Below are 23,333 nucleotides of genomic sequence, written 5' to 3'. Positions count from 1 at the left end.
GTGGTGCCAGGATGCAAGCAGCGGAGGCAGAGTGATGCTCTATGCAATGTTCTGCTGGAAAACTTTTGGTCCTGGCATTCATGTGGATGTTACTTTGACAAGTACCACTTACCTAAGCAATGTTGCAAACAAAGTACCTTCATGGCAATCAATTTCCCTGATGACAGTGGCCTCTCTCAGCAGGATAATGCCCCCTGCCCCACTGCAAAAATTGTTCATGAATGGTATGAGGAACATGACCAAAAGTTGAGCATATGTGGGATGTGCTGGAAAAACAGGTTGGAGGCCCCACCTCGCCACTTACAGGACTTAAAGGATGTGTTGTGCCAGATACCACAGGGCACCTTCAGAGGTCTTGTGGAGTCATCCTTGACAGGTCAGAGCTGTTTTGGTGGCACGAGGGGGACCTACACAATATTTGGCAGGTGATTTTAATGTTGTGGCTGATCGGTGTATATCTTACTGACACAGCTAGATCTAAAAGGTACTGAAATTATGGATGCTAATGGATTTTCACTTCTGTCACTAGAAATACCAGTCTGTTATTTTCTAACAGTTAATAATCAAGACTACTGTAACAAAATAAAAGCATCTACTATGTTCTGCTACAATACCTCTAGTGGGAGGAAGAAATTCAGACACAGACCATTTTTCTTTTACAAAACCAGCAACATTCTGCTGCCTCAAGTCATCTGTTTTTCCCTTTTACTGAGAAAATGTATAAACTGCAAAATAAATCTTTAACAAAAATGTGTATTTTGTGAACAAACTGCAAATAAATGATAACCACATCCCTGTTCATGAGCGAGAAAATCAAAAGAAATGAGCGGGCACTTTTCTTGGCATCTTCTCATGCAGTTTTATGAGGCAAGGGGATTTATCACACAGTTGGGGCCATTAACAAAACTGTAAATGAAGAGAAGAATGAAAAAATTAATGTAATATTCACTTACTTTGTGCTTTAATGATGTCACTTGTCCCTAGTGAATAGATAGGCTGCATTCTACAATTTAATATTTTGTACTTTTATGTGCATTTAAAAGCAGTAACAAACTATAATACTTGTCCAAAATTGGCACCTGTGCCAGCACTCCCTCTTTCTAATGCCACTAACAGCCATTTGCAAATAACTTGCTATAGACACAACAGGCAATCTAGTGGTGTAAAAGATGGCTTCTAGCACTAGGTTTTGGTACAGGGAAAAGGTCATTTTAATGGTTTCTGGGGGGTTTTAAGGCCTTATTAATACCACTATGCAAAGATCAATGATGTGCTGTAATTAATAGTAACCAATCAGATATCAGCTTTAAGCAACCTACTACAATCAATACTTGCACTATTTTCTTTATTAAAAACAAAAAAAAAACAAAAACAATGGCAATTATTACATATCCTAATGCATCAATGTAATTTTATGTGAAGAGGAGAGGTCCTCTTTAAGCAATTACAAATCATGTGAAGGTACAAAATAATAGTCATTCAGGTGTAAAAACACATCAAACAAAATATAGTCATTCAGGTGTAAAAACACATCAGGCTAGTACTGTATCCTTATGAAAAATGTACAAATGTTATGGCTTCCAGTATAAGAGCTTGTATCCTCACCTTCCAGCGATTTCCACATTCATTGCACGCCACAAATGTGGTCATTGGTTCATCAGCGCTACGAGTCTGCACCTAAATGAAAGCCACAGATAGTTTATCAAGTCAGCTGTGTACACTATTCAGTGTCACTGTCAACGACATGCATGTACTAGAGGAGTATACTTGTGTGTCAGTATACACATGTGTAACCTGGACATTGTGTATGTGTAAAGGTGTATTATTATTATTATTATTGTTGAGTGGATCTATGCTCTGTAGCCACGTGTGAGAGGATCCAGAGTGTACCTGTGTGTAAGTGCAGTTCTTCTTCTTGCATTTGCCACAGGTGAATAGGTCTGTTTGAGTTCCTCCTGTCTTTGCCATTTGATGTTCTTGTATTGCAGCCTTTGTCATGGCTTTCCTCATCTCCTTTAGCTCATTACTGGCCATTTCCTGGGGGTGGAAAGGAAAAGCAGTTTGATAAAAAGACTGGCATGCTGAATGTCGCTTACTTACTGATTATATCTCTGCACCCCATCACCTCACAGCTCATCACTGCAATTTGTTCTGGAGTGATGGCTCCACATAGGACGTTCTTCCTTAGGTCTGGATTCTTAGAGTCCTTTAGATTGGCGATACGACTCCGGATCCGGTTCTTGTATTTCATATCAGTGTTTTGCACCTCATCGAATACTAGTGATGACAGTTAAGGGTCAAGTAATATAAAATGCATTATTATCCTCTGTATATTAGGGTGTTGACTTTGATCTATTTACCCACCACCCGACCTAACATTAGAAGGATATCTTCTTCGATTTGAGCAGCCAACATTTCACAGTCTGAACCTATTGCAATATAATCTCCTAGAAGAAAGACAAATGGGGAAAACAGATTTAACACAATGTAATTTCACATTTTTTTCACATAATTTAAACAATGTCAACCTTTGTAGACATCGCAAACTGAAACGGTCTATTTTGTAAATACAAACGTTTGTTTCACTTTTATCAATTGTTAGTCTGTACCAAAAACAGTTTATAGCATTACCATTTCGGCCGTTATAGTGTCTTCTTCATGTATTAATCAGTCTACACTTTATTTGAAGCATTGCCATGGCTCGCACAAAATAAGCTATGCTGGTAAATTATAGTACATGGACAGCATTGTGCCCAAGTCTGCTGCTGTCCTGGTTATCTCATATGGTGGCTTCCTAAGGGCTTGGAATGGACTTTATATTACATGGCTAGCTGTGTACCTCCTGTTTGTAAGTTTTAGAAAGTGTTTATTTTTCTTGTTTACACACCAACATTTTCATTTCCATAGGGTATTGTACAATAAAGGTTCACATACCAGCACAATTGATGGTCAGGTGAAATATAAAATAAAGACCAATTGCTTCAAGTAATATAAATATGAAATGCTTCAATTTTACTGTGTTAAAGGATAAAAGAGTGGAGGGATAAGAGGAGGGGGATGCTACTTGGAGGACCACTTATAAGGTGGCCAGTAGTGAGGTGTCCTGTGCCGAGAAACAATTTCTCCATGTTTAATGATATTTGTTGACCATATCAGCCAGCTGACTAGTAATATATTTCATAGAAGAGATGCACCATATGCTGTTCAGAATGGCATTCAGGGAGGGTAGTATGACTTTTTCCAGTAATGAGCTATTTGAGATGGTGCCACATTGCATATATGTAATATTAATTTGCTCATTGAGCGTCTTACATTTCTTCAATAATAAGATTAATTGGACTTTAGGAATTTCCAATTCCGTTGTCAATTTGATCTCTGACTCATTCCAGCAAAATATATCTTTAAAATAAGACGATACTAAGTACAATCTGTTATAGAGTTTCTAAGAGTTTTCTCTTAGAAGCTTATAGAACATGTCGTCATTCTGCGTCTAATGGACCCCTAGTCCTCCATGCTCATGAACAACTTTAGTCCATCTTCTCATTGAGATTCATAACAGTCCAATTCAGAAGATTCAAGGTTTAGTATTTTGTGATAAAGGTATGAAATGGCACCTATGACAGATGGTGAATAAATAGTCTTTCAAAAGGTGTAAGATAGCTGTAGGATCTCTTTTGTTAAGTAGTTTGGGCAGAGTGTAGCATTTGGTAAAACACTGCGAGGTAAGTGAAGTTTGTTTCAGAACTCTTCAAATGAGACTAGCGCAAATGGCTCTATGATGTGTCCTGTAACTCCTGCTTTGGCCTAGAGTGAGCACAAAGTTCCAGGAGGAAAAGCAAGTGAAAGGCGTTTATTTAGTCCCATAGTGTTTTGGAGAAAAACATGGCGGGGTCAGAAACTGAGAGAAGAGGTTAACATTTTCTAGGGTGCCGGAGGGTGAATTCTTTAAGTCCATTTTCAAAACCCATGATCTGGCTCAACTAGGAGGCCCTGTAGTATTTATGGAAAGGAGGCAGTGTATCCCTTCTGAGATTGCTTGGCTAAAGTTGATTCTTTTAAGCCTAGGTCTCTCACCTCCTCATATGAACTTATTGCATCTAGACTGTAAGATGTCTTTTTTTTTTTTAAACTGTTTATTTTAAGCTGCATCCGAAAAAAAACAAAAAACCCTAGTATAAACAGATGTTAACATAAAAATTCCACAGCACAGCTAAGTTTTTTGATGTAGGGCTTGGTAGTCAATGGGAAGTGTTTGGAAGAGATATAAGAGGTGAGGTGAAATATTTATTTTTAGTATGTTAATTTTACCAACCAAAGATATATAAAGCAAGTTACAGTTTATCAAATCCAGATAATTTGTTTGAATCAGTTATGGGAAATTTGCACAGTGAAACCCATCATAGTTTTAGTGATAGAGATCTGTAAGTATTTGATGACTTCTGGGTGCATTTGGAAATTGAAGAAGTTTATTGCTAAATTTGTCATATGATTTGTTAAGTGGAGTGGTAATGCTTCTAATTATTGTTCACTTTGTATCTTAAGTGTGTCACAAGTGCTTAGACCTGTAAATTGCGAAAATTTGCATTGTGCACGCCTACAAACAGAATGCACAGTAGCCTGCATCTGACACTTGCGCCTCTTTATAACTGGAGAGGTGAAATGTTTTAGGGAAGAGTTGGCTAATAATGTAGGCTGGAAACAGTAAGGGCATATTCACACAAATGTGGCTGAGGAAGACCAGCATGAAAACGCATATACGCCTGTCAGGACACATATCTTGTGCATCTGCTAGAGGGCAAGCCGCATCTGATTGGCCGATTGCGAATTCACCTCTACAGTTGGTAGGTGCTCTCTGCACCGATTGTGCATATATTATAGGATTTTGTGGCCATTTATTTAAAAATATATTTTTTTTTCTACTTTCATTCGTAAAGAGAACGAGGAGTATTATATATACGGTTTTTGGAGTGTAAATTATGTCCAACCCAGCAACAGGTCCATTGTCTGCAAATAAAGCATTTTTATAGGTCCAATTGTTAATTTTGACTCCATGTCAGGGTTATTCCTAATTTTTGTGGCTAGGGGTTCGGTTGAAAACACACAAATTATTGGTGACAGTTGGTCATAATTCTAGCAAACTCGTTCTTCTGCATAGAAGGTGTTTTGTGTTAGTTTATGTGGTGAATCAAGTTTATTATTTTAGTGGTGTGGAATAAATCCTATCTGATCTGGATCTACCAGTCTGGAGTTTAGCGGGTTGAGTCCGTTTACTACAATTTTGGCTTTAGTGGTATCTGAATGCAAATAGTCTCCATTAAATATTTGGCTAAAGAGTAGGAATTATGTAGGGGGACATGCTTTTGTAATACACCATGGGAAATCCATCTAGTCCTGGTGCTTAAGTTTTTTAAAACCATCCTATTTGACTTATTCCTCTGATATTTCCTTGTTAAGGTGTTCAATATCAGAGTGATGAGTTGGTCCAGATATTTCAGGGTGTGTGAATATTATATAAAAAATGTTTCATTTAATTTTCCCAAAAAATATTAATGTCTCATAATGGGTGTTCAGTCGGATATTGTTCAGCGCTCTAATGGCACTCAGTTTATTAGTTAGTGCATGTTTTGTTACCATTTTTGTAAAAGGATTTCTTAAGCCAATTTTTAGATAGTTGTATAGAATGACTACTGCCCAGTATTCTAAAATATGCCTGGTGTGTGTTGGAAAAAAAATGTGTAGTCCCTTGAACATGGGTAGCTCATTTGTCCCATGACGTATTTAGAGCCAGGATGATGTGGTGGAGGAAGGATGTCACAACGGTAGAGGAAAAAAAGGGGTTGGCCTCAAGTTTGGAGCCTCACAGGGTTCAAATATATTATTAAAACAACATAATTTAACTATAGTTTGTGATCCCAAGCCCACTCATGTCCACGTATGGGTTACATATGTATGGAACTACTATCAGGCTACATATTTCAGCTAACCAGTCCCCATTATAGTTGCCAAATAGATTAAACTATCGGCAAGAGGCAAATATTTCACAGCTAAGCTTATTATTTTTACTGAAGGAGTTCATCAAAGCTACTAGGCATAACCACTAGTCATAATTCGCAGTACCAAAGCTCAAGAACTAATTTGAGTATACTGGGATGTTCTGCTGCACTGAGGCTATTACATGTTGGGCTAAGAGAAACAGATTTTATGGTGAATAGAAAAATCCTCTTTTTTGTTGCACTGCCATTTATGGGACACTGCTAACCATGGAGACATTCCAAATTTACTCCTATGGGTGGGTACAAGCTGTGTAAAACTTTTCGGGCAAAGCCAGCATCTTTGGAGGCAAAGATGTTGAAGCGATGGCATCTGGTTAACGGAAGACCAGGTAGCTGTCTGACCAAGGAAACCATTTCGCACAGCCAAGGAGGCGCTAACCAACCTGGTGGAGTGGGCCGTAATCTCCTCTGGAACTGGAGAACCCTCTGAGAGAGCAAACTGATGAATGGTAGTCTTAATCTATCTGGCAACTGTTTTGTTGACAGGCATTCTCACTTGTGAACCTCGTATATAACACCAAGAGACTATCAGTTTTACGCATGGATATCGTGCGATCCACATAGATCTGCAAGGCCGAACCACATCCAAAAGAAGCAAATCCTGAGAACTGGACTGCAAGTTCCGGGGCAATGCAGGTATAGCAATATCCTGGTTGATTTAAAATTTGGACACCTCTTTGGGTTGGAAAGAGGCCTTTGTGAGTAAAACAACTCTGCCCTTGTGAAAAAATTTGATTTTTATACTTACGTAAAATCCGTTTCTCTTAGTCCATTGGGGGACACCAGGGACATTGGGGTATAGAGTACAGACAGGGCGAACAGGCACTTTAAACTTCTGTTAAACTAAGCCCTAGCTCCTCCCCCTCTATACCCCACTTCCTATAAGTCTCAGTTTATGTTTAACCAAGCCCACAGAAAGCGGAGATAGAGAAAACAGGAAAAGAGAATAAAATTAACAAACAACATTTTCTTAACAACAAGACTACATGTCAAACAACAGGAGAAACTAAAGCTGCCTCACGGGAGGGAACTTTCAGAAGAAACGACACAAAGTACCGTCCTTCCAAAACTTGCATTCTTGAATCCAAACACATAAACTTGTAAAACTTAGTGAATGTGTGTACCGAAGACCACGTGGCCGCTTTACACAGCTGTTCACTGTAGGCAACATGGCAGGCCGCTCAGGAAGCACTTACAAACCTTGTAGAGTGTGCCCTCAGATTATCTGGAACAGGCTCCCCAGCCTCACTATAAGCTTGACAGATAACAGCCGTAATCCACCTAGCAATAGTTACTTTAGAAGCTGGCCCTCCGGTCTAAGACGAGAGTGTGGTGGCGGGTCAGGGCGGCTGTGTCCGGAGCTGGGTTGAGGGGGTGTGTGAGGCGGGTGGAAAGCCCCTGTCCCTGTCCGTGTCGGGGGCTTCCTGGCTGGAGAGCTCATTTACTAACCTGTCTCCTGATGGGATCGTCGGAGGTGAGGAAAGCTGTCATCTGGTGGCGCAGGGGACATTGGCATTAGGTCTTCCCGCCATAGCACGGGGCCGCGGTGCCATCTTGGAGCTAAGTGGCTCTGAGGATCAGGCCTGGATATAGTGCTGGAGATGTGGATGCCTTGGACTTGCTGGTTGCTGGAGCTTGTAAGTGGCAGAGTTTGAGATCACCTATCTGGCGCAGTGGAGAGAATATTGTGGCCAGTAGATCTTGCTTGAGGGCTTTCCTTTTTCACTTTTCTGTGTGCAGGTGCTGTGTGCATTATATACAGTTCAGCCGATTCAGCTCTGTAGAGGTCATATCGCTTTATGGGATTTCTGGATTCTGAATATAAATTCAGCTGAGGCCTGGGTGATTTGTTTCTAATCTTCTCCTGCAATGTGAGTGTCCTATATACAACCTTATATTGCATCTACTGCTGTTTATATAGAAGGTGTCACTATGGGAAAACACTCTGCAAATGTTACTGCTGCCAGTAGGCTGGAGAAGTATGCACGTTCCAATTCTTCCACATCGGGAGAAACTCCTGTACCTAAGCCACAGGCGCCTCAGTCTTCCAGAGATTCGACTTTGCCTACAGATGCTGCTACTAACTTGCAGGAGGTCCTGAAAGCCATTGCCGAGTCTGAAAAAAGGTAACAGATAAAATTGGAGAGGTGCAGGTCAACTTGTCGTTGATGCGGCAGGATTTTCAGAAGATCTGGGAGCGAGTGGCAGATACGGAGGCTCGCATTTCCATTCTTGAAGACACTACAACTCCTTTACCTCAAAAAGTGGCTGGCTTGGAGGCTCAGATGGTGTCGGTTAACAGAAATTATCGGACAGAGGGCCAGCTCAGAACCACTAATGTACGGTTGGTAGGTTTTCCCGAAAAGGCGGAGGGGGATGCTCCTGAAACCTTCTTGGAAAACTGGATGATCCAGACATTTGGCAGAGAGGAGTTCACAGTTGCGGTGGAGAGAGCACACCGGATTCCAGGTCAGAGGCCGCCTCCTAGTGCGCCGCCGCTCACATTTATTGCTAAAGTGCTTCATTATAAGGATCGGGATGCTATTCTGTGCCTGGCTCAGATTAAGGGCCCCTTAATGTACCAAAACCAAAGAGTGGCTGTATTTCCAGATTTCTCAGTGGGTGTACAAAGCAGAGCTCAGTTCGTACAGGTGAAGCGCCGCCTTTGTGAGATGCAGTTGCCATATGCCATGCTTTTCCCGGCTACCTTTTTCTTTTAATCACCTTCGGAGGCAACTCAATGGCTGGATAGGAGAGCTCCTAGAGGTCTTCGCCCGGATTGAAGATGTCTGTGGTGATGTATTAACTCCCTGGACTGAACTGATGCAATTGTTTATTGCCTACTTCTGATAGCTAAAATGTCTGAGAGAATGTTCTCTAATGCATATCATTCTGACATGTTGCTTATATGTGTTGAAATACTTTTTTTTTAATGTAAAAGTTATTTAGCTACTCATGAAGATGTTAATTCTAGGATAGTATTTCTGAAGCTCCCTGATATTCGGTATCTATGGATCACATGGGTATGGGGTGCTGGAGGAGTAGTCTTATGGATATGTGGGCTGCGGGGCTTCCCTTGCTTAAAGGGTTACGGTCTCCCTCTCCTCATATAGCATATACTAGTGTTTCCATAAGTATGTGGGGAAAGCTGTGTAGTTTGTTTGAGGGGATAAGGGGCTAGTTGCAGTGGGATCCAGGTATGTCTAAGTTGTGGGTGGATATACGGGGAGGGGGGTTGTTTGGATAGGGTAGGTAGGGTTAGGTTTAGTAAAGTTCAACGCAGTGTCAAATTGGTCTCTTTATGCACATACTTTCTGATGTTGAGGTTAATCGATTTTGTATATGTTATTGCGGCTGTCTGGTGGCTGGGTGTCTGCATGGGTCTAAGGGGGTGGTTTTCTATCTGGAAGTGTATCATGTGTATTCCCTGGTGTTATGGCGACTGGGAAGGTGAATAGGGGGTCCATTAAATTTTTGACCTTGAATGTTCGGGGCCTTAACGATAAAATTGAGAGGCCTTTGATTATATCTCATTTGAAAAAATATGAAGCAGATGTTGTTTGTCTCACTGAGACTCATTTAGAGGGAGGCAAACTGTTGGCTCTTAAGAAACCATGGGTTGGATGGGCATATAATGCTACTCACACTTGCTATTCAAGAGGGTGTCTCTCCTCAAAGGTAAAAGAGTTAATTTTGTTTTGTAAGAGGCGGAATCTGACCCATTGGGTAGATTTGTTTTTTTTTAGGGGCATTTTTGACTCTACTCTATAAATTTATTAGCTGTTTATGTCCCACCCCCCTATAATGGTGAAGTTTTGAGAAAATGTAGTGATTTCATCTCTCTATCTCCTGATACTCCTGTGATATGCTGCGGGGATTTTAATAATGTGCTGGATCCTAATGTTGATAGGTGGAGGGAGGCGGGAGATACTACACGTGTTGGAAAGTTTGCTGGTCTGGTGGATGAGATGGGCTTGGTGGATGTGTGGCATCTGAGGCACCCGGCTGAGATTTGTTTCTTCTGTTATTCTACCTCGTATTATGCTTTTTCCCGAATTAATTTGGGACTTATCTCTAGAAGGCTGCTGCTGGCTGTCTCGGATGTTGCATATTTACCGAGTATTAACTCTGAAACTTAATGCCCCTCGAGGCCAAGTATTTTGGAAACTTTACCCCTTTTGGTTAACGCTAATGAAGGATGGGGACACATTAGTCTCAATGGGAGGGTTATTTTGCTGTCAATGTACATACTGCTGCTCCACCTCTTGTTTGGGATTCATTCAAGGCTTTTTTAAGAGGTTCCCTGATTAGAAGTATTAATTGTTTTAAAAAAAGAGTCCAGGGGGTAAATGTATTAATGTCAGGATTCTTCTTGACATTAATACATTCCAGGATTCGGCGTGTTCAGCATCTTCGGCGATTAAATTTAAAGCGGCGCTGCCTTGTAAAGGGACACTTTCCGGTGCTATTGAAATTTGGGTCTGTTTTTGTCCAATGGATGCGCCTGTTGTATTCCTGCCCTACAGCCAGAGTCTGTGTTAATGGCTTCGTGTCTTGTCAGTTTGCCCTGGGCAGAGGTACAAGACAGGGTTACCCCTTATCCCCCACCCTCTTCGCCTTGGCCATAGAGCCACTGGCCTGTGTTATTAGAGCACAGTCAGATATTACTGGATTGATGGTGGGCTGCAGGACGGACACGATTGCCCTTTATGCAGATGATATGTTACTTTTTTTGTCACGTCCCATTAGATCCTTACCTGCACTTCTTCGGGTAGTCACAGCTTTTGTTTTTTATTCGGGGCTCTTAATCAATTGAGACAAGTCTAGTGTGACTCCGATTAAGGGATAAGTCTTGCAGACTCCTCTTAAATGGACTCTGGTATTCAAATATTTGGGTATTTGGATTTCTAGTGACATGGGTCAATATATTGAGTGCAATCTCCAGCCTCAGACTGACAATCTTAAGAGCCGGGTTCGGGTGTGGAAGCAGCTGCCGCTAACGGTCACAGGGAGAATTTGGTTAAAATGATAATGCAGACAAAATATTTATATGTTTTTCATCAGTCGCCGATTTACATTCCTCATAATTTATTCCGTTCTGTTGATCGACTCATATCTTTATTGGTATGGGCGGACAAGAGAGCCCGGGTCAAGTTTACTACTTTATGTCGCTCTCGGGGGTTGGGGAGTCTGGCTCTGCCGAATTTGCGGCTCTATTATTTTGCCTCTCAACTGGCACATATTGATTGTATGGTTGCTGTCTTGGGAGAGCTTAGATCTTCACGACTTCTTAGTCTCGATGACAGGATCTAGACATTTGCAGATGCAGTACCTTTTAGCTGGTAGGAGGCTTAGGGGTGATCCCTCATTGTTGATACAGGCCCTGAGATGAATGGAGATGAATTTGCCTATGATCCGTGTACTCCACTCTGGGATAATCTGGGTTTCGGTGAACTAATAAAAATGGGGGGAGCTGGAGCCTGGCATATTTATAATATAGTACATATTGGGCAACTTTATGTGAACGGGATACTGTGCTCTTTTGAACAACTACAGGGATTATATGAACTGCCTAGGGGTTATTTTTTCAGATATTTGCAACGGAGACATGCCCTGGCCTGGCAGTTTCAGAGGGCCGCCCCAAGTTTTAGTACAGATCCTTTATGGGTACAGCTGTTAAGGCTGGGCCCAAGGCAGCTAATTTCATTCATGTATTCAATTTTGCAGGAAGGATCTGGTGCGGGTGGCTTGCCGAGATTGCGACGCCTGTGGGAAATTAATCTTGGGGAAATTGAGAATAAGACATTGGATACTGTGTTGAGCAGCTCGAGCCGGGACATTGCTTCTGTCAAATTTCGTCAGGTCCAAGTCTTCCTTTTGCATCGGGTGTATTTTACCCCTCTCCGGCTCTCTAAATTTAGTGGGGGCCAATTGGTTCTGTGTCCTAAATGTGGTAGTGAGAGGGAGGACTTTTGGAATATGATCTGGAGGTGCCCATCGGTTTCCTAGTTCTGGAGGGAGGTGGGTGTTTGTATAACTCGACTGGAGGTGGGAGTGTCTGCCATTACGCCAGGTTTATGTATATTTGGTTTGGGCTTGGATAAGAGTATTCATAAGGTCATTAGACTGTTCATTACTACTATACTTATGTTGGCAAAGGTGGTCATTGCAAGGAAGTGGATGGCTCCGGAAGGCCCGGCTTTGAGAGATTGGATTGATCTTGTTAATGACACAGTAGGTCATGAGCGATTTATGTACACCAGTAGCAACTTAGTTGCTAAATATGAAAAGATTTGGTATAGATAAAGAACATCCCCTTATGTTACAGAAAGTCTGAGGGAGGTGGAGCTTTCTTAAAGCTATATTGGGGGCAGGCACCCAGCCACTATTATTAATAATTATGTTATTATTACTGTTACTATTATTACTTCGATGCCTCATTGTTTGCTATATTTAGACAGATCGTACGGGCTATCTTCATTTTTTGTTGTATGATGTATTTTGACAATTTTTTTATAATCTTATGACACTGCTTGTGCCCCTGCTTGAGTTTAGTTCTATTGTTATAAGCCTTATGTTATGGGCTTTTTCTTTTTTCTTTGTTAAAGAAGATAGGAAAAAAAAAATTTATAAAATTTTATCTGATTTAAAAAAAAACAAAAAAACAGAAAAAGAACTAAATTGAAAAAGTGCCCTACTCTGTAAGCACTTGGGAAAAAAAACTGATTGTCCTCCGTCCAGGGGGCAAAGGGGGAGAGAGCAGGCCTGTCAGGTTGTTAGAATTTAGTGCCTTACTCCCAGCACAGCGCTCCTCTATACCCCATGGTCAGCAGTGTCCCCCAGTGGCCAAGTATCAACAGAGTTAAATGAATGCAGTTTTTTATTTCACTGCATATAGTATTGACTTTCATCTGTACCACTCTGTAGAGGACTGGTAGAAATTTGGAGTCTCCATGGTAAGGCCTGCCTTCTCAGGAGGGGTTTAGTATTCCAGTAGTCATGCCTTGCAGTAAAGCAGTGTTTCAGAGTGCTTTGTGTGCTTAGGCAAGCTGGAGGTGCCAAATCATGCAAATAGTTTCAGCAAGGTCCTATTTGACTTTGTTAAACTTTATACTTCATGTTTTAACTTTTGACCGTATATTTTGATTTACCATATTTTTTTATTTATTTTGTTTGGTTTTTCACTTATTTTATAATGTTGATGTTTTAATTTTGTTTTTTCCAATGAAAACAAAAGTGCAGTGATGCAGGTGTAAGATTTTATCAAAAAGGGAGAGGCTAAAGGTGCATTTCTTTTTTCACAGAGAAGGAAGTCATATTGCTCTCTCCATCTTCACATCTGAGAGGGCAATTGCTTTAAGCTAGCAGCATATAAACTGCAAACCTCATAGTACTAGGACACTTTACATTGATACTCATACATTTTTCAGAACACATAATGAAAGAGCACAGTACACTGTTGTGCTGTAGATTCAATTGGAGGACACTGTAAAATCACAAAGCAGCCGCTACAGGAAGGTACGCTCTGACGTTGCTGTGTACAAAATCTAACGTCCAAAGCTAACCTCTTTGAATACAAAACACTGAACCTGTAACACTTTGTAAACAAATGAATAGATTACCAGGTGTTCGCAGAACACAATTGCTCAGCCAAGGCCGTGCCGCCAGGGAGGCACTTACTGATCTGGTAGAATGTGCATTTTCAGGAACAGGCTTTCCTGATCCAATGCAAGGCTGTCTAATTGCTGAAGTGATGCATCTAGCAATAGTCTGCTTTGATGCCAGCTAACCTCTCTTTTGTGCATCATAGAGGAACGTTATCCGTTTTCCTAAACTCTGGAGTTCTATCGAGGTACGTCCTCAGGACCCAGACAAAGTCCAACAAGACAAGGGATTTCCCTTCATCGGGCCTTACTTCAACAATACCGACTCCAATGGTTCAAAGTGAGGTTGTTGTAATGCTGTCAAGACTGCATTAGGTCTCAATGAGCTATAGGAGGAACCAACCAATACACATTCGCTTTCTGCAAAATAAAAAGTCTATACAGTTTCTTATGGAAGAAGACTGAAAAAGGGCTGAAACCTATACCATTAAGGAACAAAATCTCAGAACGCTGTCTAGACCCTCTTGCAAAACTGAAGAAACTGACTAATCTAAACAAAGAATCTTTCGTAATTTTGAGCCGATATTAGCTTTTTAGCCTTCAGCATAGTATCTGCTACTCTGTTAGAGAGGCTTTTGGCTTTAAAGATCATGACCTCAACAGCAATGGCATTAAAGTCAGTAGAGGGAAATCTTGATGATGGAACAGCCCTGATTTACTGCTGCCATCATGAGAACATCGATGTACCATTTTCTTCTTGGCCAGTCTGGAACGCCATGAATTACCTTGTTTAGAACCTTTTAGGCATTGCTTCTCCTGAGGGAACAGATAAATTCACTGGAATTTACACGGGACAGTCATGGTGTCCACCAGAAATGCCTTCAGATCTTTTGTCCTTGAGCTTTTCGACCAAGATGCCATTATGTCGACATCTGGATGACCCCATTTCTTGACTAACTGTAGAAACACTTTTGTATAAAATTACCATTCTCCAGGGGGTAGGGCATGCCTGCTGAGAAAGTCCGATTCTCAGTTCTCCACTCCTAGTATGTTGCTGAGATTGCCGGAATATTCAGCTTCACCAAGGGCATTATTCTTGTGGTTGTTTTCATTGCCAGGTAGCTCTTGGTACATCCCTGGTGATTGATGTATGCCACTGCTATGGCATCATCTGACTGTATCTTTATAGTGTTTCCTCTTAGGAGGGGCTGTGCACTGACATGAGCACACTGCTCTTAGCTCCAGACATTGATGAGTTGTTTTGTTTTGCTTAGTCTCCGCAATGAGAGTGCTCCCGTGTGGGTAGAGTACCATCATGCTGATAAAATAGCCTACATCAGAGGTTCCCAAACTGTGTGCCACGGCGATCTCACAGGGGTGCCGTGGCCAGGGCCGGTGGTAAGCGAGGCAGGGGACTGGCTTGGTAATTATTTTGGCTTAGGGGTGCCTTGAAAAACTTATTGAGACCCTAGAGATGCCTCGAACTGAGAAAGTTTGGGATCCACTGGCCTTCATTGTTAACTTAACGCTACCACAGGCAGCCCAAAAAAAAAAGTGCTCTGCTTCTGAGGCACCTTCATGCCAGGGGATAAAGAGGGGGAGGAGCTCAAGCTTCATAGTGGTTTTTTTTCTTAAAATGCCCAAGCTCCTTCCTACACCTCATGGTTGCAGTGTTCCACAATTGGATGAGAAATACAATTTAGCACTAAAGTGAAACACTGGGTTACAGATACAATGCAAGCAGACATTAAGCAGATAAATATAGGTGTTATCTTACCATCTGTCTGCAGTGCTGCTGTTAACATCTCTCTACACTTGGTGCGCACAGTATCCGAGGTAACAGGAAGAGGTGGAAAACGAGTCATCTTTGGGGTCACCGGAGTTTTGGGGGCATCATTCTTCTTCTTTGAACTGCAAAGATGAACACAGAAAATATAAATGGGTTGTCCATGTTGAATTTAACATGCCCTTATCTGGGATTCCCACTGTTACCTGTAGCAAAAAGGCTGCTTGTACCATGGATTTTGGCAATGGAGTATCTATCAATTGAAGATCTATAGACTGTTTGTAGTACTCACGTAATGAGCAGGCTGCATCACATTTCCACACCTGGCTTCAGGTAACAGGTGGGTCTCCGGTGGGAGGGGGGAGAGGGCCATTAAGCCTTTTGCTCAAATGATCACAAAAGCTCTTTGGCCCCCATCCAACAACCCAATAAAATCTGTGCCTGCAGTCAGCACCAGGAGGTCGTGTCACCTGCTCACCTGGGCTCCTTGGAGGAGGTGGGCGAGGCTGAGTTTTGACACTTCTCTTTCCCTCGCTGTTCTGAGCTGTCTGCAGGAGAGACATGGAGAAGTCACACATCATGTGTAACCCTGCCTCTCTTCTGTCAGGAATATGTTCTACTACAGCTACTAATCTCTCTAACAGCAATAGATGTGAAAACTATCCTCTGATTTTTACACTGCACTGCTGCACAATAATCTCTTCACTGGATTGTCTCCACCTTAAACTAATCTAATTGCTAAATGTGAGGGGCATAGCTCTAGAAAACAGTCTTTTATCATTACATATGAGTAGCTCTCAAAAAGAAATGAAGCTCCTCTATAGGCAGAACCCTTGACCTTTACACATAAGGATCTCTGCTACAAAATCAAGTTTTCACATGAAAGATGCTCACCAAGGCTTGCATTTTGGGGAGCAATTCCAGGCTAAACAGAGCAACCTGTATATATGAAATGGAAGGAGCCCTGCTTTACATAGAACAGTTTTGATACATTACACGTAGACAAATCACATATCTCAATGCTGAACAAACCCTGTGTTGTGCTTGGGAAAAATTAAATTGTATGCATCTCTGAAGTTTACTTTACATAATGGGTAACCCAAGGAGTGTGAGAGGAGCTGTGAATGAATGTGTGGAGCTCTGCTCTAAATGTTCTAACTTTAGTGTATGAGGAGCTCTGCATTACAAAGACTAATCACAAACAGCACATAGGTGAAGCTCTGCTCTACATAGTCTGACCCCTGAGTGGTTTGAGGGAGGAGCTCTGCTCTTTATAGCCTAACCCAAAAAGTGTATGGGTGGAGTTCTATTTCACATATTCTAACCCTGATTGGCGTGTGGGAGGAGCTCTGTCTATTAAGCCTATCCCTGAGCCTATCCAACTTCTCACCCAGCAGCTTCTTCCAAGACTTGATTAGAGATTTTGACAGTGCGATGACCTCTTCATCATTGCTTTCCTTTCTCACTGCGTTCACGGACATCCCTACCCGAGTGGACTAACAAAAAATATGCTGTTACCAGAGCCCAAAGATCATACAATATAATCTGTATACACAACAAAACATGACAATGAGATTCTAATGTAAAATCTAAATGTTATTCATTATTAGGCTGTTCTTCCTCTTACTACTTAAGCTGCATCATAACAATTAATAGTTTATATTCATTGTTCAATTATTGATGGAACTGATAATGTTTCAAACACAATAAATGTGGGGTTTTTTTTAGAAATGAAAAGAAAAATAACCTTTTGTTTCTACAGATAGTTAACAAAACAGAACAAAAACTTAAACTTTAATACAAAGCATCACCTACAAGCAGAAGAAAATATATACTACACCTCATCTGTGAAATGACAGCATATGGGGGCTCATTTAGAGTTGGTCTGGTTTTTTTGCACAAGACACGTTTGTACTGCGCATGTGCACAATAAAAGTGTACGCCTACATCGGTATGCAGTTTTTGCGTATCATCGACTTATGTCTTCTTACGCCTGGAGAAACGGAACAGGGTTGGCAAGTGTAGGCAGAGTACAGTAAGGGCGTGTTCACGGAAATGTGACTCAATTAGACGCATATCTCTTGCGGGTGCTGAAAGGATTGTACCATGATGATGACTATTAGCAGCAGTATCTAGATGCAGCTGATTGCGTATTGACCCCTCCAGCAACTGTAGGCCTACTTAATTCATTATTACTGTGGCTACCTTATATGAGCTCAGGATGTCTATTGGTCTACTGCAGAAAAAAATGCCATTGGATTTATAAAGGGGAAAACAACAGATGGTTGTATTTCATTTAACGTAACTGAATTTGTATTTAAGTTAATTTTATATGGAAATGCAAGTTTTATTAATAACAGTCACTATTCTCTCTTGTGTATAAGACACTTGTGTACAAATGGGTTAATGCGACTTTAGCATTTACCACTAACAAATTCTACTGGTTTTGAGCTGGATGTATCTTGAGATGCGAGTGCATCTAAATACATTTTTTATGTACATCTTTTCCAGCATAGAATTTCGAAGAGCAAATGTGTCCAACTCTAAATGAGCCCCATAGCACTCATGTTCACTAATCACTTGAAGAAAGCAAACCTTACCTGCAGCAAGTCAAGAGTCACAGACATGTTCTTCAACTCCTTTAACAGTTCTAGAGCCCCATCCTGCAAGGGAAATATAGTGTAGTGAGGCCCATCGATATGGGACCCCACTATACAATGACAACAGTGCCAGAGGTTTGGTAACATAATATGTAAAGATTAATAGAAAGAACTGTGTCTATTTTTTTAAGTTACAAGCCAAACTCTTTTAGAATGAGGAGATGGAATATCGGGTTATTCTTGCACAAGGTAACTACTCCCTGACTTCTGATTTCCTGTAGGACATGTACGGTGTGAATCACTCCAGATTCTAGTGGAGCAATCTTCCTGGGCAACTTGCCATCACCAATAAAATACAAGAAAATTCTGTGCGACCGATTTTTAAGTCATCTCAATTGTAGGTTTGAGAGAATATACTACAATTTAAATTCCTTCTCCATCCTGCAACTAATTGAATGATGGGGATTCCATACTGGGGAGATGTTGCAACCTTGCATTTTTAAATCTAGGTCACATGACAGATTCACCAATGGTTTATTATTGGTAGGGTCATGGCACCAATTTAGTTCAAGTGAATCTATCTAATGATCGGCTTCAAACTCCAAACCCCCTTTCAAACAAATTTAAATCTCTTCTCAAGCTTAAGACCTGACATGAAATGATATTCACTTCTTCGACCAACAACCTGCTCAACTCCTTCCCTGCACACTCTGGCACAGTCTCTTCATTTGAGCCCACAAATGAAGATGAAGAGATGAAGTATCTACGTTCTTCTTATCTTCCTACTCTACTACCTGTCCACTTGACCCTATACCCTCACAAATTCCTGTCTCCTGTGCTCATCCCAGCATTAACTTAAATCTGTAATCTCTCTCTCCACTGGTGTCTTTCAATCATTATTCAAGCACGCAGTTATTATTCATCATTTTTTTTTAAAAAATCTGACCCAAACTCTCTCTCATTCCCATCTTTCAGCCCCCTTGTCCTTCCAAGCTTCTTGAGAGGCTTGCCTATACTTGCCTCACATAATTTACTGTATGCTATCCATTTAGGCTTTCATTCCCAACACTCCATATGGACGGCACTAAAGTGGTCAATGATTTGATCACTGCTAAAATGTAAATTATATTACTGATTTCAAATTCGCCTGCTGCATTTAACCACTCTCTCTCCTTTCTCCCAGTAGGAGCTCTTTACATTGTTGCAGAGGCAGCCATCTAGGGCATGCCCAGCTGCTATTCTATGGAATCATTAACATCAGGCCCCACTCCATTAGAGCTTACAGTATAAATTGCCTAACACACACGGGTCCATTTTTTGTTGGAAGCCAATTAACCTAAATCTTTCTAAAACATAGCTAATAATATTCCCACCAGTCAATAGAAGATGACATCCATATTTCTGTAGACATGATAGTAAACTCTATCTCTCAGCAGACACTGCCAAAAAAAACTAATTACGCACTCAATCTCCTGCAATTCCATTCAAACTGGTCTTCCCCTACCCAGATTTTCACCTATACAATCTATTTTGAAGGCAAGTGCTAGACTAATTTTACTTGCAAAACCTTCTTCTGCTGCTACGCTCTGTCAGTCCCTACATTGATTGCCTATATTTTACCAAATTCAATATAAAATACATCTACTCACTTGTTACCAAATATCTCCCAAGTCGACCCCTCCGTTATGCACAAGGTCTTTCTCTCATCAACACTCATCACCGGCTCCCATTTCATGTTACAGAACTTTTTCTGGGCTGCACCCACTCTGTGGAACACCCTCCCTCACACAAAACATTCCTTTAACCTCCAAAACTTAAAACTGTTCCCTGGTACATCTTCAGGCAAGCTATCAAATTCCCTAACTACCCTTCTAACATCCCTAGGCTACTCTCCCCGATTACAATCCCTCTACAGTTTCACGCAAGACTAACAAGTGTTCTCTTTCTATGCTGAACCAACACTCTGACCACAAAGCATTTTTTATCCTTGAAATCTGGCTGGAACGATATGCAATACGTGGCACTTAATTTCATGTATCAAACTCCTAGGGGCATATTCAATTCCGATCCCGATCCGCAGGATCGCACCGGATCGTCCGCGAACCTAATCCGTGGTACCGCAATAACGTGGATTTTCGGGCTGCGTACAAAAATCCGCGTTATTGCGGTACCGTATTACCGGCAGTACTGCGCATTTTCCGCGGTAACGCGCGTTACCGCGGATCGGATCGGAATTGAATATGCCCCCTAATGTCTTATAGATTGTAAGCAGGTTTTTTTTGTCAATTCCCAATTAAGTGCTATGGAGTATGCTGATGCTATATACATAAATGTTAATGGTAATAGTTGGGACGTTCTAAGAAATGGTGTGTTGCCACTGTACTGACAAGACATTACAAGTGAGGGTTCTTATCTGATAGCAACACCACTCAAGTTAAGGTGATTTCCTATGGTTTAGGGGCTCTTATCTAATTATACAACTGCCCAAAGATGGAGAGGGATGGTGTTGATTTGAAATTGACCATTCTTCTTAATTAGGTTCCTGGCAGAATATAGTTCTTTCAAGGGTGTTCTATCCATTTACAATATTATCCTAGTTCAGTAGTAACCTATATTTTTTTAAGAAGAGGTAAAGTGTCATTGTTCTGAGCCCACAACTCCATGAATTCTGAGTTCACAAGATCAAGTATGACTCCATTTATTTACTGAGCTCCTGTTAAAGTTATCCATTCCCTTTTAGTTTTTGGGGATCTGCCAAATTAGAGCTGTATCCCTAGTAGTTTATGAGTTAGTGCAAAGTCAGCGTGTCCTATATGGGTTAGGGGGTTCTGTCTACAGTAAAATATTATGCATTTGTTGAGGGAAATATTGAGCCCTATCAAATAGTCTATACAATCACAGAGTCCATCTTAATCATTGGGGTGCCAATAACTGACTAGGCCAGGTAACCTATGGGTCTAGCACTATTGTGCCACTACAAGTTCCAGCATTCCTTGCCAGCTAGTGCCTTAGAGGGATGCTAGGACTGTAGTTACACAAAAGATAATGTTGCCCATCTCTGGTCTCCTTCGATTCTGGTGGTCCCCTTTGTTTTAGGGGGTGTCCTAGAGGTAATGTGGACCCCATTGCAATAGGGAATGGTAACGTTATCTTCTGATGTTTATGGGGTCCCTGTCAGACTGGGTGACAATGACCCTTTGGAGCTAGAAGGATTTGGGGGTCAGAACTCGCCGTGCTCTTCTTGGCCACCATCTTATCCAGCTTCTTGGCGATACGAATGACCTCCTCCCCATTCGTCGTCATCTTTCTGTCTCCAGAGACTACCGTGATGTGGATGTACTCGCCACGTCGGGCTTTCCCAGACGCCCGGGTTGTCCGCTATCTCACAATTGCTAGATTTCAGATAGAACCTGGTTCAAACAGTCCGGGGGGTCTTCATTCCCTTCGCTCTCTGGGATCTGTAGTCCTCGGACTATCGTTTCCCCATGCGTACTTACGGGCACGTGCCAAACAAAGACTACAACTCCCAAAATGCTAAGCCACATTAGCGATGCTACCTCTGGCGCGAAGGCTGCTGGATCTTGAAGTCTTAATATGTTTAGAATCCCTTGGAGGAGATCAGTGCTGGACCATTTAGAACTACACTTCCCAATGTGTACCGCGACTCCGTCCGTGCCCGTTATTGATGCTGTGAAGGTATGGAGCGTTACTACCCTGCCATGGCGACACTGCAGAGTATTGCAATATAACATCCTACACTGCAGAGCAATGGTCTATGATTATACTGTACACTGCAGACAAATGGTCTTTGATATTGTACACTACAGAGTATTGCTTTCTTTTATCATACTATGGTTATTATTGCTATATATATTAAACTAGCAAGTTATCATTTCACTGCAGAACATTACTTCATCATCTGATAATGATATTGCATTCTACGCTGTAGAGCAGTAGTGTAACCCACAATCCCCAGCTACTTTGAAAAAAATGTTTTAGAGCCCAACAGTGCTGCGCCATCTCCTCAGTGGTGGCCTTTGTGCATACCAAGTTTAAATGAGAATGGTCAGTGGAAAACGGAGACATGAAAGATTAGTAGTAGTTGTTATTGTAGAAAACAGCTGTTGGCAACCAGACTGCCTTTCATCATTTATATTAACCAAAACTCTTTTTTGTTATGGTTCGGGAGAGGCCTTTCCTTTTCATTTTGCATGGGCACGTGTGCTGGGTTAAAGGTATCAAAGCCAATTATCCTACACCCAGTGGTTGAAGTGGGGGTGTATACAGTGGTATGCCACACAGCCACTTCTGCCTTCATTGTAAAACTATCAGATTCCATTCACTTACATCCCCATTACATTTTTGATATCCCCACCAGGGGCGGATCTAGAAAGATTTTCTACCCCGGGAGATTTAGGGGGGAGGGGCAATTTAGGCCCCGCCCCCTTTCTGCCTTTTAAGGCCGCCTGGCAGTGACAATGTGCTGCCATGCTGCTCTGATTGTGTTTAAAACACAAGCAGAGCAGCCGGGCAGCACATTGTCACTGCCGAGCGGACCTGCACATACTATGCAGCCGCCGGCAGCAAGCCCCTGCTAGGGGGAGCGAATGCCCCGATCGCCCCCCCCCCCCTTCCCCCTCTGGATCCGCCACTGATCCCCACTTCTAAATTTGCAAACCGCTACTTCTATATTTACACTTTGACCATTGCCTACACCAGTGGTTCCCAAACTGTGCGCCTAGGCTCCCCGGGGTGCCTTGGAGATCTCACAGGGATGCCTTGGCCAGGGCCAGTGGTAAGCAAGGTGGGGACTACTTGGCAATTATTTTGGCTTAGGGGTGCCTTGAACAAATTTGGGAGACCCTAAGGGGGCCTTGAACTGAAAAAGTTTGGAATCCACTGGCCTACGCCCATATTGAATATAGTGTGAAATGGTGAGTGATTTCCTTGTGTCAATGGTCAATGTGTCCCTTGACCATCTATCCTGATGGCAGTGGCTTCTTTGTTTTTCTTTGGCATTGTGCTCACTGCTGGACATAGAACCAGGACACTTGTTCCATATGTTTGCAGATAAGTAATCCTCAAATTAACCCTCTTCTTGGTGTGATGACACTCCTAGACACCAGAGTCGTAACTTAAAATTTTAGCATCTGGGGCGAGAAGAAAAACTGCCAACCCCCCATTCCTCAATTTTAACAAAATTAACCCAAAATATTTATAAACTGCCTCCCTTCAGTATTGCACCCTGGACAGTCGCCCCTCTTGCATAGCCCTACTTACTGCCCTGCTA

General features: G+C 41.8%; 1 protein-coding gene across 2 annotated transcripts; it reads right to left on the bottom strand.

Moving 5' to 3' along the window:
- Nucleotides 1-737: 737 nt before the first annotated feature.
- Nucleotides 738-21,513, bottom strand: TCEA2 (transcription elongation factor A2). 2 transcript variants are annotated; one of them, XM_075176665.1, is made up of 10 exons: nt 21,275-21,513; nt 18,044-18,106; nt 16,834-16,939; nt 15,922-15,991; nt 15,435-15,568; nt 2,391-2,447; nt 2,126-2,280; nt 1,891-2,037; nt 1,606-1,677; nt 738-906 (listed from the first exon to the last, which is right to left on the bottom strand). In XM_075176665.1, exons 1-10 carry the CDS (start codon nt 21,344-21,346, stop codon nt 898-900), a joined length of 885 nt encoding a protein of 294 aa, XP_075032766.1. In that variant the 5' UTR covers nt 21,347-21,513; the 3' UTR covers nt 738-897. The 2 variants fall into 2 exon arrangements, with proteins under 2 accessions (XP_075032766.1, XP_075032765.1); XM_075176664.1 differs by lacking the exon at nt 21,275-21,513 and having other exon boundaries at nt 18,044-20,095.
- Nucleotides 21,514-23,333: the final 1,820 nt, after the last annotated feature.

This window comes from Mixophyes fleayi, chromosome 6, assembly GCF_038048845.1.
Source record: "Mixophyes fleayi isolate aMixFle1 chromosome 6, aMixFle1.hap1, whole genome shotgun sequence".
Lineage (NCBI taxonomy): Eukaryota > Metazoa > Chordata > Amphibia > Anura > Limnodynastidae > Mixophyes > Mixophyes fleayi.
The sequence above is the reverse complement of the archived record's forward strand: the minus strand, read 5'-3'. Positions and strand labels throughout refer to the sequence as shown.